This window comes from Crocuta crocuta, unplaced genomic scaffold (genome assembly GCF_008692635.1).
Source record: "Crocuta crocuta isolate KB4526 unplaced genomic scaffold, BGI_CrCroc_1.0 scaffold96, whole genome shotgun sequence".
NCBI lineage: Eukaryota > Metazoa > Chordata > Mammalia > Carnivora > Hyaenidae > Crocuta > Crocuta crocuta.
In genome coordinates this window covers 1,506,082-1,519,296 of record NW_027531522.1, presented here as the reverse complement: position 1 = coordinate 1,519,296, position 13,215 = coordinate 1,506,082, and the positions used below count along the sequence as shown (strand labels likewise).

General features: G+C 35.3%; 1 protein-coding gene across 1 annotated transcript in view; it reads left to right on the top strand.

Moving 5' to 3' along the window:
- GPR158 (G protein-coupled receptor 158) overlaps positions 1-13,215 on the top strand; it is a 404,671-nt gene that overhangs the window by 184,860 nt on the left and 206,596 nt on the right. Inside the window, exon 6 of the mRNA XM_077772475.1 lies at positions 12,319-12,421. Within this exon, the coding sequence (XP_077628601.1) occupies positions 12,319-12,421 (103 nt within the window). The remainder of the gene's footprint in view (positions 1-12,318; positions 12,422-13,215) is intronic.

Sequence of the window (13,215 nt, the reverse complement as noted above, 5' to 3'; positions counted from 1 at the left end):
TTGTGTATATTCACTAGCTGGAACATAAATAAAAAGTTTTAAATAATGAAGTATGTTTTTCAAGGATATATAATAATTATTGCTATAGTTAGGATTTAAAGGTACCGTCTTTTAACATTTCTTTTTTCTTATTTATGTGTCTTCTTTTGGGTCAATCAAAATATTCTTCAGTCTTCCTTTCTACAATGAACAGGGATAGGATAGACATTCATTCCTATTTTAAAAAGGAGAAATCAGGAGGAGGAGAGGAGTGACAAGTCTCAAGCAAGTATAAAACTTAGCAAGGCATATTTCATTAGATCTTAAGGTTCAAGAACAATAGTTTGATGCTGTGCCCTCCAGGCCAACTGGGATGGTAGCATCCCCATCAGTACTTGTTATTGTTTGATTTTTATGTTTCCCATTCTAATGTGTGTGAAGTGGTTTCTCATGGTGGTACTTGGTTACTTTCTAAAAATTTTATTGATGTTCAATATACATACAGAATAGTGCACAAAATGACCATACTTATTTAACAAGCACTTAGATATAAGAATAGATTGCTAGCAAAAAAGTCTACTTTTGTTTCTCTTCTCTCTTTATGTGACTCCAAATACATGTACGTCAGATTTACTATAAACCGTATATTCTTTGTGTTCTTTTCTAATATTCAATTTATTTTTCAAACTTCAGACTAGATATTTTTTGCTAATCTCTATTTGAGTTGGCTTATCCTTTCTTTTCTGGTGCTCAATTTTGTTTTTTTTTTTTAGTTCTAGAATATCTATTTTACTCTTTTTCTAAAAAACAGTAGATTCCAGTTCCCTGGGGGAAATTTTATTTTCTATTTTCTATTTAATTTGATTTTAATTTTATTTTATTTTAGTTCCAGTGGAGTTAACACACAGTGTTATATTAATTTCAGGTATACAATATAGTAGTTTAACAATTCCATTTATTACTGAGTACTCCTCAAAATAAGTGTACTCTTAATCCTCTGGGCAAATTTTATATTATTGTCTTCTCAAACACAGTGATTATAATTATTTAAAAATCTGTTTTAAACTTTTTTTTTTAATGTTTTATTTATTTCTAGGAGAGAGAGAGAGAGACAGCGTGAGCAGGGGAGGGTCAGAGAGAGAGGGAGATACAGACTCTGAAACAGTCTCCAGGCTCTGAGCTGGCAGTCAGCACAGAGCCCGACGCAGGGCTCGAACCCACGAACCGCGAGATCATGACCTAAGCGAAAGTCGGACGCTTAACCGACTAAGCCACCCAGGCGCCCCTAAAAATCTGTTTTAATAATTTGAATGCCCACTCATTTGTGGATCTGTTCGTATTGTCTGTTTTTCTCTTGGTGTGTTTGGTAATTTAAGAGTTAATGACACATATTACACTGTTACAGTGGTTCTGTATGCATTGCCTTCTTCCGGAGAGGCTCTGTCCTGTGTATGGTACTTAACTCGATAGGGAGAGATCACCATAATCCAAGTAGGGCTTGATATGTACCAAATGGACAGAGGTCTATGCAAAGCTCAGATTAACTGCCAGGGTGTAATACTCCAGGGGGCTTTTTGAGAACCTTGGGTATTTATTAGAACCCTTTGTCCTTGGAAGGCCCTAAACTCCGGTTTAGGAGTTTAACATATTGTTGCCAGAAATTCAACCCGTTTCTCTTCAGTTTCTGCTTTGCTTCTTTGACTTTCACCTTAGGCAACTTGAAAATTCAGTAAAAAATTTTGACGCTTCGTCTTCTGTCCTCTCACTTTCCTTCTCTTTGGGATTTTGTCTTTAGGGTTGAGTATTTTTGCAGCCCCCAAATTAGTTATGTTTTCATCCTCAGGCCTGTAAAATTATCTAATTTTTCTGGCTCCTCTACCTCTTACCAGCTTCCATCTGTCAGATTCTTAGTTTTCCCCCAATGCCTCATATTATCAAATATTATGTTTGATTCAGAAATGGAGAATACAGAATATCTAAGCATTTCCTTCTTTCTGTGATCTTGGCTCCTCAATTTTGGCTCCATTTGCAGTTTTCTGATGCCTCCACATGATAGGTAGGTTAGTTCATTTCTTTCTCTCTTCCCTCCCTTCCTTCTTTTCCTTTCTTTCATTTATCTAGATGTTTTGTTTTTGGTGGGAACTTCAGCCTGCTACACCATAATGTATCATAGCTAGAAATTAAAGTCAGTTCCTTCCTTCTCTCATTTTAGTAATATTTAATGGTACCTACTATATGTCAAGCACTATGCTTGGAGTTGGGGATATTGCAGTAAAGATTATACCAACTATTCGGGTTAAAAAATAGATTGTTACAGGGTGCCTGAGGGGCTCAGTTGGCTAAGAGTTTGACTCTTAATTTTTTTGTCTCAGCTCATGATTTTATGGTTTGGTTCGTGTGTTCAAGACCCACATCTGCCTCTGTGCTCAAGTGCAGAGCCAGGCTGGGATTCTCTCTGCCCCTCCCCCACTTGCGCATGCTCTGTTTCTCTCTCTCTCTCTCTCTCTCTCTCAAAACGAATAAGTAAACTTAAAAAAAAAAATAGATTGTTACCTTTACCTTAGAAACTCTGTATATACTCCTTCACCCTACACTCATCTGCCCCACCAAAAGGTAACCATTATCTGGAATTTTGTTATCACTCTGTTCTTTAGTTTCACCTATGTATATATACTTAAATAGTACTTTATAAAAGAATTTTATAAAATGGAAATCATATTACATATATTCTTTTATTAACTTTTGTTCTTAGGACAGAAATTTATATTTTAACTAAAGATTCTATAAAAATGTCTGAAGATGGACTACTGAAAAACATACATATGGGAGGCCCTTTAGTGCTGAATAGGGCACAGTACCATATAGCAACTCTGATTTGCTTTTGTACTTGTAGATTGTGCTCTCTGAGAATTAGACCAGGACTTTGTTCCTCTTTGTTGCTGAATCAAAGAGCATGCAATGAAGTTGAGTAAGCAAGAGCTAAGTTAAGTCAAGAATAAACAGAAACTCCCCAGTGGTTTAAGCCATGGCCACAGGAAATACGGGGTGTCAAAGGTAGAGCATAGGTGCTTCATAGTGAGTTTAGGGCTCTAGGACAAAGCAGTGTTTTATTTTGTAAGTGTTGCGCATATTAAGAACTATGTTGCTTGAGCCTTTGGGGGTATTTCTGTAGTAGGGTCTGGAAAACTGAGTTTGCTTACCCAATGAGATATAATCGTAATATTTCCCTTTGTCAGTTTCCACTCCCACAAAGCATCTTGCTATGTGTCAGTGTGAAGTTTATAGACTTACAGTGTGTCTCGGCCAGATGCTGCATTGTTGTCCATTAGCCCTGTTTTGTGAGAGCTGGCTCCACTGAATGCAACAAGCACACGACAAAAATTAATACTAGAAAACAGTTTCTTTTTTTAATTTTAGCCATATCATAAAGTAAAACATTCCTCTCCTCCTACCCTGCCCCCATCCATCATGCTTTTTAAACTAGATTCTGGCAGCTAATGAATAATAGAGACAAAACATAGTTCTTTCTCTCCCTGGTGAAAAACTGCATTATTTGTTATTCATGAGTTCTTGTTTTCTTTGAGGATTGTTTGATGAAATATGTGGGTGATATGTATCCTATCATTGCCTGGAGGCCTTTTAGATTTCCTTGGTTGGAGTATTTTCCTTTTGTTTTTAATAAACTTGCAAACTGTTGTGGAGAAGAGCCACCTGTTTTAGTATGATGTCCCTCCAAACCCACCCCCAGGTTAACAAATTCAACATTTTACATACAGTATTTCTTCACAAGTTACAAAGATGGTATAAAAGAAAAAAAAAAGATGCTTTTAAAAATAATCTAGAAGATGAAGTTACTACTTCATCTTGCCAGTGTCAAGACTCTTTCTTTGTCCCTCTGTGTTGTTGCCATCTGTTTTTTGAATAAAGTTCAGTCAATTCAGTACATCAGGAAATCTTTTCTGAGTTAGGCAAGTCTTCTGTCTGAGCAGAACAAGCATGTTTTTGCCACTAAAGGGGAAGAAATGACAGCCAAGCCTGCCATGGAAGTCCTTGGTTTCCATTGCTGTGTTTGCTGAGTTTAGTTTGGGATTAAGTGTCTATAAATTGGCCTCATGATTCTCCTTAGACCCAGAGGGGCTTCTGTTTTCAGGAATTCAGGTAGAGAAGAGATACTTCACTTGTATGCCCTAAATTGAAGATTTAATTTCGAACAACTGAGCTAAGGAACTCCACATTGGGAAGGCAAAGGCTTATTTTTTAAATTTGTAATAGGTGTATATTAAAACTAATAACTTTCACTTACCTGAAACTAAAGTACCTTCATACAAAATCCAGCAAAGTGATCCATTTGGAATGTTGCCCCAAACCCAGAAAAATGGAAATATAAAAGTCTTAGAACAGCCAAGATAGATTCCAAGTGGTGACATCTACTCTTGTTTATAGAATGCTACTATGTGCCCATATTTTGTGGAAAGTACTCATGACTCTGGAGCCAGATCCAGGCCTTGTCAGTCATTAGCTCTGTGTTGGACAGGCTACTTTAATGGTCTGTGCCTCAAGTTTTTTTTATCTTGAAGATGGAGATAATAGAATTGATACAGAATTAAATGTGTTAATAGTTGTGCAGGCATTAGAACAGTGCCTGGCATATAATAAACACTCAGAAAACATTAATTACTACTCATTTTTACTTTGTCATTTATTATTTTGAATACTCTTGCTTTTTATGCTTGGTGATGTAGTGTCCAAGTACACAAGCAATTATAACTAGGGAAGGGAAAAGACAGTTCTAGCAGTAAGTCCATATTTTACATTTAAAATATGACACCTGGTAAGGTGTTCGTAATAAGGAAAAAGGAAAAAAATATAAAAACTAAGCATAAGAACTCAAAAAGTTCAGCAGTCTTGGTATTTAGTGTTTGAAAAAATAGCTGGAAACTTTGAATAGCTCCAGAGGACATTAGTGTATTTCAGCATAGTTTAGTACCTAGCATTCACAGTAATGATTCTGACTCGGGAAGAAAATGTTAAAATTCTCTTCATGGTGTTTGGTTCAGAGAAGGCAGAGTGTTTTACATTTTAAGAAGACTCGAAAACAAAGTTTAAAAGAAGGTACTGAAAGACCCATTTCTAGAGGATTTTGAATTAAATCAGTTTTATTGTATTTGCATTTTTTATGCCTTTTCCTTTGGGTCCAAATTAGTTTTTCTTCAAAATTATATGTAAATGTGATCCTTAGGCACAAGCATTGTTTCCATTAAATGCCAGACTTACCTAAGTTTAGCCTTTGTTTTAGCCACTGCACTGCTCAGTAGTACCTTCATACCTTCATACAAAATCTTCATGGCTGTCAAGCTAGCCAGGTTTGGCTTTGTGGTTATGTTCACCAGGAGTTGTGATGAATTCTGTGTCGTGCCAATTTTGTGTTGCAATATGATCTGTAATATTTACATATACATTGTTGAGGAAGAAAGACCATTTTGCTCTAAATTCTTTTTTTTTTTACTTTTTAATTGTGGCAAAAAAAAAACCCCACATAACCTAAAAATTTACCATGTTAACCATTTTTAAGTGTACAGTTCCGTAGGTTAGCTATATTCACATTGTTGTATAACAGATCTCTAGAACTTTTTCTCTTGCAAAACTGTAATGCTGTGTCCACTAAATAACTCCTCATTGCCCCCTCTTAGTCTCTAGCAACCATCATTCTGCTTTCTTTTTCTATGAATTTAATTACTTTAGATGTCACATATAAGTGACATTATATGGTTTTTGTCTTTTTGTTACTCAACTATTTCACTTAGCATAACGTCTTCAAGGTCCGTATGTTGTAGCCTGTAACAGTATTTCCTTCTTTAAGACTGAGTAGCAATTCCATTGTATGTATATAGCACATCCAGTGATGAACAGTTGAGTTGTTTCTGCCTCTTGGTGATTGTGAGTAATGCTGCAGTGAATATGGTTATCAAATATCTCTTCAAAATCCTGCTTTCAGGGGCGCCTGGATGGCTCAGTTGGTTAAGCTTCCGACTTGAGCTCAAGTTATAATCTCACCGTTTGTGAGTTTGAGCCCCACATCAGGCTCTGTGCTAACAGCTCAGAGCCTGGAACCTACTTCGGATTCTGTATCTCCCTCTCTCTCTGTCCCTCCCCTGCTTGCACTCTGTCTCTGTGTCTGTCTGTCTGTCTCTCTCTCAAAAATAAATAAACATTTTTTTAAAAAATCCTGCTTTCAGCTATTTTGGGTAAGTATCTAGAAGTGGGATTGCTGGATCATTATTGCAGTTCTGTTTTTAATTTTTTTAAGGAAATTCCATGTTGTTTCTTAGTGGCTGCACCATTTTATATTCTCACCAACAGTGCATAAGGATTCTAATTTCTCCACATCCTTGCAGATATTTGTTATTTTGTTTTATTGATAGTGTCCATCCTGATGGGTACAGGCTAATATCTCATTGTGGTTTTGATTTGCATTTCCCTAATGATAGTGAGGTCAAGCATCTTTTCATGTGCATCTTAGCCATTTTTATATCTTCTTTGGAGACATGTCTATTTAAATCTTTTGCTCATTTTTAAATCAGGTGATCTTTTGTTGAATTGTAGTTTTTATATGTTCTGGATATTAAACCCTTATTGGATACATGGTTTACAAATCTTATTTTTTTGCTTTGTTTCCTGGTTTTTGTTGCCTGCGCTTTTGATGCCATATCCAAGGAATCATTCCCAAATCCAGTGTCATGAAAGTATTCCCCTTTTTTTTCTAGAAGTTTTATGGTTTTAGGCCTATATTTAGATCTTTAGTCCATGTTGAGTTAATTCTTGTGTATTCTATAAGGTAAGTGTTCAACTTAAATCTTTTGCATGTGGATAATCAGTTTTACCAGAACCATTCATTGAAGAAATTTCCATTTTCCCCCTATTGCATGGGGATACATCATTGCAAACATCATTTGATCATGATACATGAGCGTTTATTTCTGGGCCCTCTATTCTGTGCCATTGCTATATACATGTGCCATTATGCCGATACCACACTGTTTTGATTACTTAGCTTTGTAACTGTTTTTGAAATTAGAAAATTTTAGACCTCTGAATTTGTTTTTCATTTTCAAATTGCTCTGTCTGGGGTTCTAGAGATTCCATATGATTTTTTTGGATGGTTTTTTTCCTATTTCTGTAAACACTGCCATTGGGATTTTTTTAGGGATTTAAATAGAGATCGTATTGGGTAGCATGGGAATTTTAACAGTGTTAAGTCTTCCAATCCATGAACATGGCTGTCAGTTCAGGTGTCCGTATCTTTAATTTTTTTCAGCAACTTTTTGTAGTTTTCAGTTTGGTTAAGTTTATTCCTAAGTATGCTATTCTTTTTCAAGCTATTATAAGTGGGTTTGTTTTTTTAATGCCCTTTCTGGACTGTGATTGTTTTGTGTATAGAAACTCAATCAACTTTTATAGGTTAATTTTGTATCTTAGAACTAAGCTTAATATGTTTATTAATTCTAATAGGGTTTTTGTTTCTTTCTTTTTTTAATTGGCAGAGTCTTTAAGGTTTTCTACACATACAATCATGTCTTCTGCAAACAGATAATTGTACTTCTTTTCTTTTTTGTATGTCTTTTATTTTTTCCCCCAATTATTCTGCCTATGACTTCCAGTAATGCTGAATAAGAAGTGACAGTGGCCTGGGGTGCCTGGGTGACTCAGTTGGTTAAAGGTCCAACTCTTGATTTCAGCTCAGGTCATGATCTCATGTTTGTGAGATTGAGCCCTGCATCAGGCTCCACACTGGCAGCATGGAGCCTGCTTGGGATTCTCTCTCTCATCCTCTCTTTCTGCCCCTCCCCTACTTGTACTCCCCACCTCTGTCTATCTCTCAAAATAAATAAATAAATAAATAAATAAATATTACCAAAAAATAAAAAAAGAACAAGTGACAGTGGCCTTGTCTTGTTTCTGATCTTAAAGGAAAAACTTTCAGGTTTTTACCATTGGGTATGATGTTAACCATAGGCTTTTCATATATGGCCTTTATTACGTTGAGATAGTTTCTTTCTATTCCTAGTTTGATGAGTGTTTTTATCATGAAAGTGTGTTGAATTTTGTCAAATGCTGTTTCTAAATGAATGGAAATGATCGTGTAGTTTTTGTCCTTCATTTTGTCAGTGTGGTGTCTTACAGTGGTGTATTACATTGAATGATTTATAAGTTGAATTATGATTGTATTCCAAGAATATGTCCCACTTGGTTACGGTGTATAGTTCTTTTAACGTGCTGAATTTGGTTTGTAATTATTTTGTTGAAGATTTTCACATCAATATTAATCAGGAATATTAGTCTGCAGTTTTCTTTTCCTATAGTATCTTTGCCTGATTTTGGTATCAGGGTACCAAATTTATATTTGGTAAGATAAATTATTTTATTCCTAAAATAATTAGGAATTATTTTAGAAGAGTTTGAGGAAAAGTTTAGTGTTAATTTTTCTTTAAATGTTTGGTATAATTCTCCAGTGAGGCCTTCTGGTCCTGGACTTTTTCTCCAGTGGGAGGTTTTTGATTACTGATATAGTCTCCTTACTAGTTATAAATCTCTTCAGAATTTTTATTTCTTCATGACTCACATTTGATAGGCTATATATTTCTGGGAATCTATTTTGCTCTAAGCTCTTGACCACCATCTCTTTCCATTTGGATCTGAATTAGTCGTAGGAATGTGACTCTGATTATGTGTTGTCGTGACTATCCTTATATCTCTGCTGATGGCTTGGCAAGTATGAGCATTTTGGGTTCATCAAAGAGGGCATCCAATCTTATGAGTAGCTACCTCATTCACAAAGATACTGTTGGTCTTTTTTTTTTTTTAATGTCTTATTTATTTCTAGGAGAGAGAGAGACAGCGTGAGCAGGGGAGGGTCAGAGAGAGAGGGAATGACAGACTCTGAAACAGGCTCCAGGCTCTGAGCTGGCAGTCAGCACAGAGCCCGACGCGGGGCTCAAACCCACAAACCGCGAGATCATGACCTAAGCGAAAGTCAGACGCTTAGCCAACTAAGCCACCCAGGCGCCCCGCTGTTGGTCTTAATATAAGAAACTTAGCATTTATCACAGGCTATCATGGAACTGCTACCTTCACGGAGGGAGAAGTATTGATTTTTCCATTTCCACCTCTTGGACTTCTATGAAGATAAAGTAGAAGGTTTAGACCTGAATACCTAGAATGAATGTCTTGTATACCTAAAATGACTATTTTAAATGAATATTAAATTAGAGTAAAATTCTGAAGATTTTTTTCCTATATTAAGTTCAGGGTTGTTTTTTAAATTCTAAATCCCTAAGGAGAAAAATTGTAGAAAGCAACTCCTCAGTCCAAATATGGTCAACATTAGTTGAGGAGTCACCGTACTTATGTAGAATTTTAAAAACTAGTTTGAATACTAACCTGGTTGCCTAATCTTGAAAATGTGTAAGTTTGGTTGGGAGATGGCAAAGTTAGAGTAGCTACAGAATGGTGATGGTGGATGGAGCAAGAAACCATGGCAAGTTGATTGCAAGTTTATAATCATAGAAAACTAAGCCAGGGTTAACTTTATCCTCTACGACAAATGTATATAAGCAACAGCACATTGGGTTCCATGAGTTCCCACAATCTTGAAATAAGTACAGCGGGATGATATTCTTTTATTGATGTTAACCGACTGAATGCTTTTTTCTTTTCTTTGAAAATATAATGTAGTGTAAGAAAAGAACCAAAGAATTTGAGGTAACTAATAATTTATGTTGCTGTGTTTTCCATAGTAAAATTGGGAAACTTTTTTTTAATGTTCAAGTGACTTTGTATTTGGTCATATTTATCTGACCAGTTAGTTTTTTTTTTAACCTTTATTTGTATTTCAACTTTAGAGTTAGCTTATAGTAAAGAGATATTCTTATTGGAATAAACTTTCAGATCTGCCTTAAACATTTTAAAATTTTCAACTGAAAATTTGCAGTGCTGTCACATTGTCAGGGAATTTAGTGTTATTTTAAGGAATAGCATTAACCTCCAAACTCCAAACTCCAGTGAGGCAGTTAGTACCTAAGACTCAGTTTACTTGGATAAGTCCAGGCTGGATGAATGTTTGCTAAATGCAACTCACAAGAAATTTCACTTTATGCTCATAGAATCACAATCTAGTTAATGAGATAATGATACCCCTTGAATTACTCTTATGAGTTTCCTTTGTTTCTTCCTTTTTGCCTAACCTTTTAGTTCTGAGGCATCTTGAGTCTTTCCACTTGGACCTCTGTACTTTACAGCCAAAAGGCACTCTGTGATCTAGTCTTATCTGATATTATAGCCTTATCTCTCATCTTTGTGCAAATAAATCCCAAATTATACAGCCCAGACATCTCTCCTAAGCTCCATACTACTTTATCAGCCTGCCTATTTTCAGTCTGCAATTAAATTTCACATAGGCACTTCACACTTAACATTTGCACAACTAAACTTCTGCTCTTTCTTCTAAATCTACTCTACCAAGAGCCTTTCCTCGCTCAATGGTGGTAGCTCCCATCTTAAGGTTGCTCAGGCCAGAAAACTAGAATAAAGTCCTTTATTCTTTTCTTCCTTTTATACCCTATATTAAATTTATTAGGACATTTTAGTGTTTCTGCCTTCTTCAAACTGTACATAAATTTGACTGAATGATTGTTCTTACAAATTAAAAAAGCTAAGGCTCAGGCTTCTCCAAAGTAAATGTTATAATTGTTTTTTTTTTTAATTTTGTTCAGAAATATGATCTGACCTATTGTGTAACTGGGTCTTTTTAAATAGTATCTGTTGTTACAATGAAGTTCTATAGGAATTTTCTAAGCCTACAGCACTTATTTCATAAATACTTGCCAACTCAGTTGATTTGATTGGTACTTATCTCTTGTATCTTGCTCTGGGCCAAGAACTATGCTTTCAATTGCAAGATATAATTGGATATAAATTGTGTATTGGGTAAAAAGAAAAGGTGTGGAGGTAGAAGTCATGAAATAAACTATTCAAAGAGATCTCTTAGAAAGTCCTTTGTTAATATTTTCTTGTTATATCTGTATGAATTTAGAACATGTATTAACTCTTGCTACCTTAAATAAAAATACTTTTCTATTTCTTGGAGTTTTCATGGTATGTAGTATTGATCTTGATACCAATCATTGAAGCTTAGGTTGTGGAATTATTATTTAAATTGTTTAGAGTTTTCTTTTGAGGGCTTCTATATTGGGGATATTTTATAACTTTAAAATCCATTAGATAGTAATATTTTCTAATGGATTATAATGGCTAAAAGTCAAAGGATTGGCATCTTAGTAGAGGGCGGAAAAGAAATTTTAGTGTTGACTGTATTCTTGAGATACTCCTATTTTATTGACATACCGTTTGAATTTTATTAGAAATTATTCCATGCTTATATAATTGAGTGTAGCCAAAATGAAGTATGCCATGTAGCAGAAATGAAGTATATAAAGCCAAATTTTATGAGATTTTAGGATCTTTTTGAAAGAAACCAAGATTAAGTTTTTAGGAGATGTCTATTATCTCTATTGGTGTGACATATTTGGAAAGCTGATCAATTTTTAAATTTATGTGCATGTAAAACACTTATCTATGAAATAGATTTTAGGTAAGAGCACTTGGTATCATTATTTTATCTTTTTTTCTCTTTTAAATTTATGCTTTAAAATTTACTTGTTTTGTTATTTCACCAATTTGTGTTATTTTGTTCCAAGGATGAAAATTTGATGAATATTTAATTCATAGAAGCAATTTTCCCATCTCAAATTCTACCTACCTACCTACCTACCAACTTTCCTACCTACTTGCCTTTGCTTTGATAAAAATATTTAGCATGGAATCCCTTTTAAGACATTCTTATAGGCTTTGGAAATACCTCTCAAAGCAATAAGATGATATTTGGGACATCAAACCTTAGGGTTTAGAGCACAGCTTTAGNGGAATCCCTTTTAAGACATTCTTATAGGCTTTGGAAATACCTCTCAAAGCAATAAGATGATATTTGGGACATCAAACCCTAAAGCTGTGCCTAGAATTACTCCCTATGGCAACTGAGTGAGTTAAAGTTGTGTGGTGCCTGCAACCATAAGGGCATGTATTTAGAAAGGAAACTCAGTTTGCTGCTTCTAAGAAAAAAATGACTGTTGACAAACAAATCTAAAATAATAGTTCAAAAAAGAGATACTTTATTTCTGGAGACTGTGATAGTTCTGTTACCATTTGCAGTGGTGGATATCTGTGAGTCTTTATGCTGTGAAAAAAACTGTGATCAACTATACTGCTGTCTTTTCTTTTTCATAGTGTATGCCAATTAAAGGCCTAGGATTCGTGCTTGGAGCCTATCAGTGCATTTGCAAAGCAGGATTCTATCATCCTCAAGACTTCTCACTGAACAACCTTCCGAGTAAGTGCCTTTTGCTTCTGTGCATATATATGAGTATGTGTAATATACACCGTTATTAGGTATTCAGATTTTCTTTTAATCTTGTTGAGGTTCTTTGCTTCAGTCCCCACTGGTCTGACATTCTTTCATCCCTTAAGGAGTTTTTGCTTTCATTTGTCATCTGTAGTACCCTGGAGTACCACAAAATAGTGTGTATGTTTTAGTTTTCAATACATTTCCTGAAAATAGGGTAGCTATGCAGTAAGCTCAGTTGGGAATCAGTTATTGAGAGCTGTTGCTGCAGGAAGTTCCTAAACCTCATTTTGCTAGTTTGTTTATTTATTAATTTGTTTATGTATTAGTTTCCTATGCTGTACAAAGAACTACCACAAAGTTGACAGTTAAAAGAACACAAATTTATTATCACACAGTTTCCATTGTTTACCTTCTAGTCAGAGGTTAGCTTGGTCCCCTGTCTCACCAGGCTAAAACTAAGGTGTCATCTGGAACGTTATCTAATCTGAGGCTCGGGGTCTTCTTACAAGCTCATTCAGATCAGTATCTTGGACCTGTATGCTTGAAGCCACCATGTTTTTGCTAGGTGTTAGTGAGCCTGAGCTTACTCTCAGCTTTTAAAAGTTACCTAAAGGCTTATCCATGTGACCCTCTTACAACATTGCAGCTTTCTTCTTCTACACTAGCAAAAGAATTTCCTCACTCTGCTCAGATTAAAGCTTATATAACACGATGTAATCATGAGAACGACTGTCCCATCACTTTGTCAGATAACGCAACCTCATCAAAGGAGAGACTAT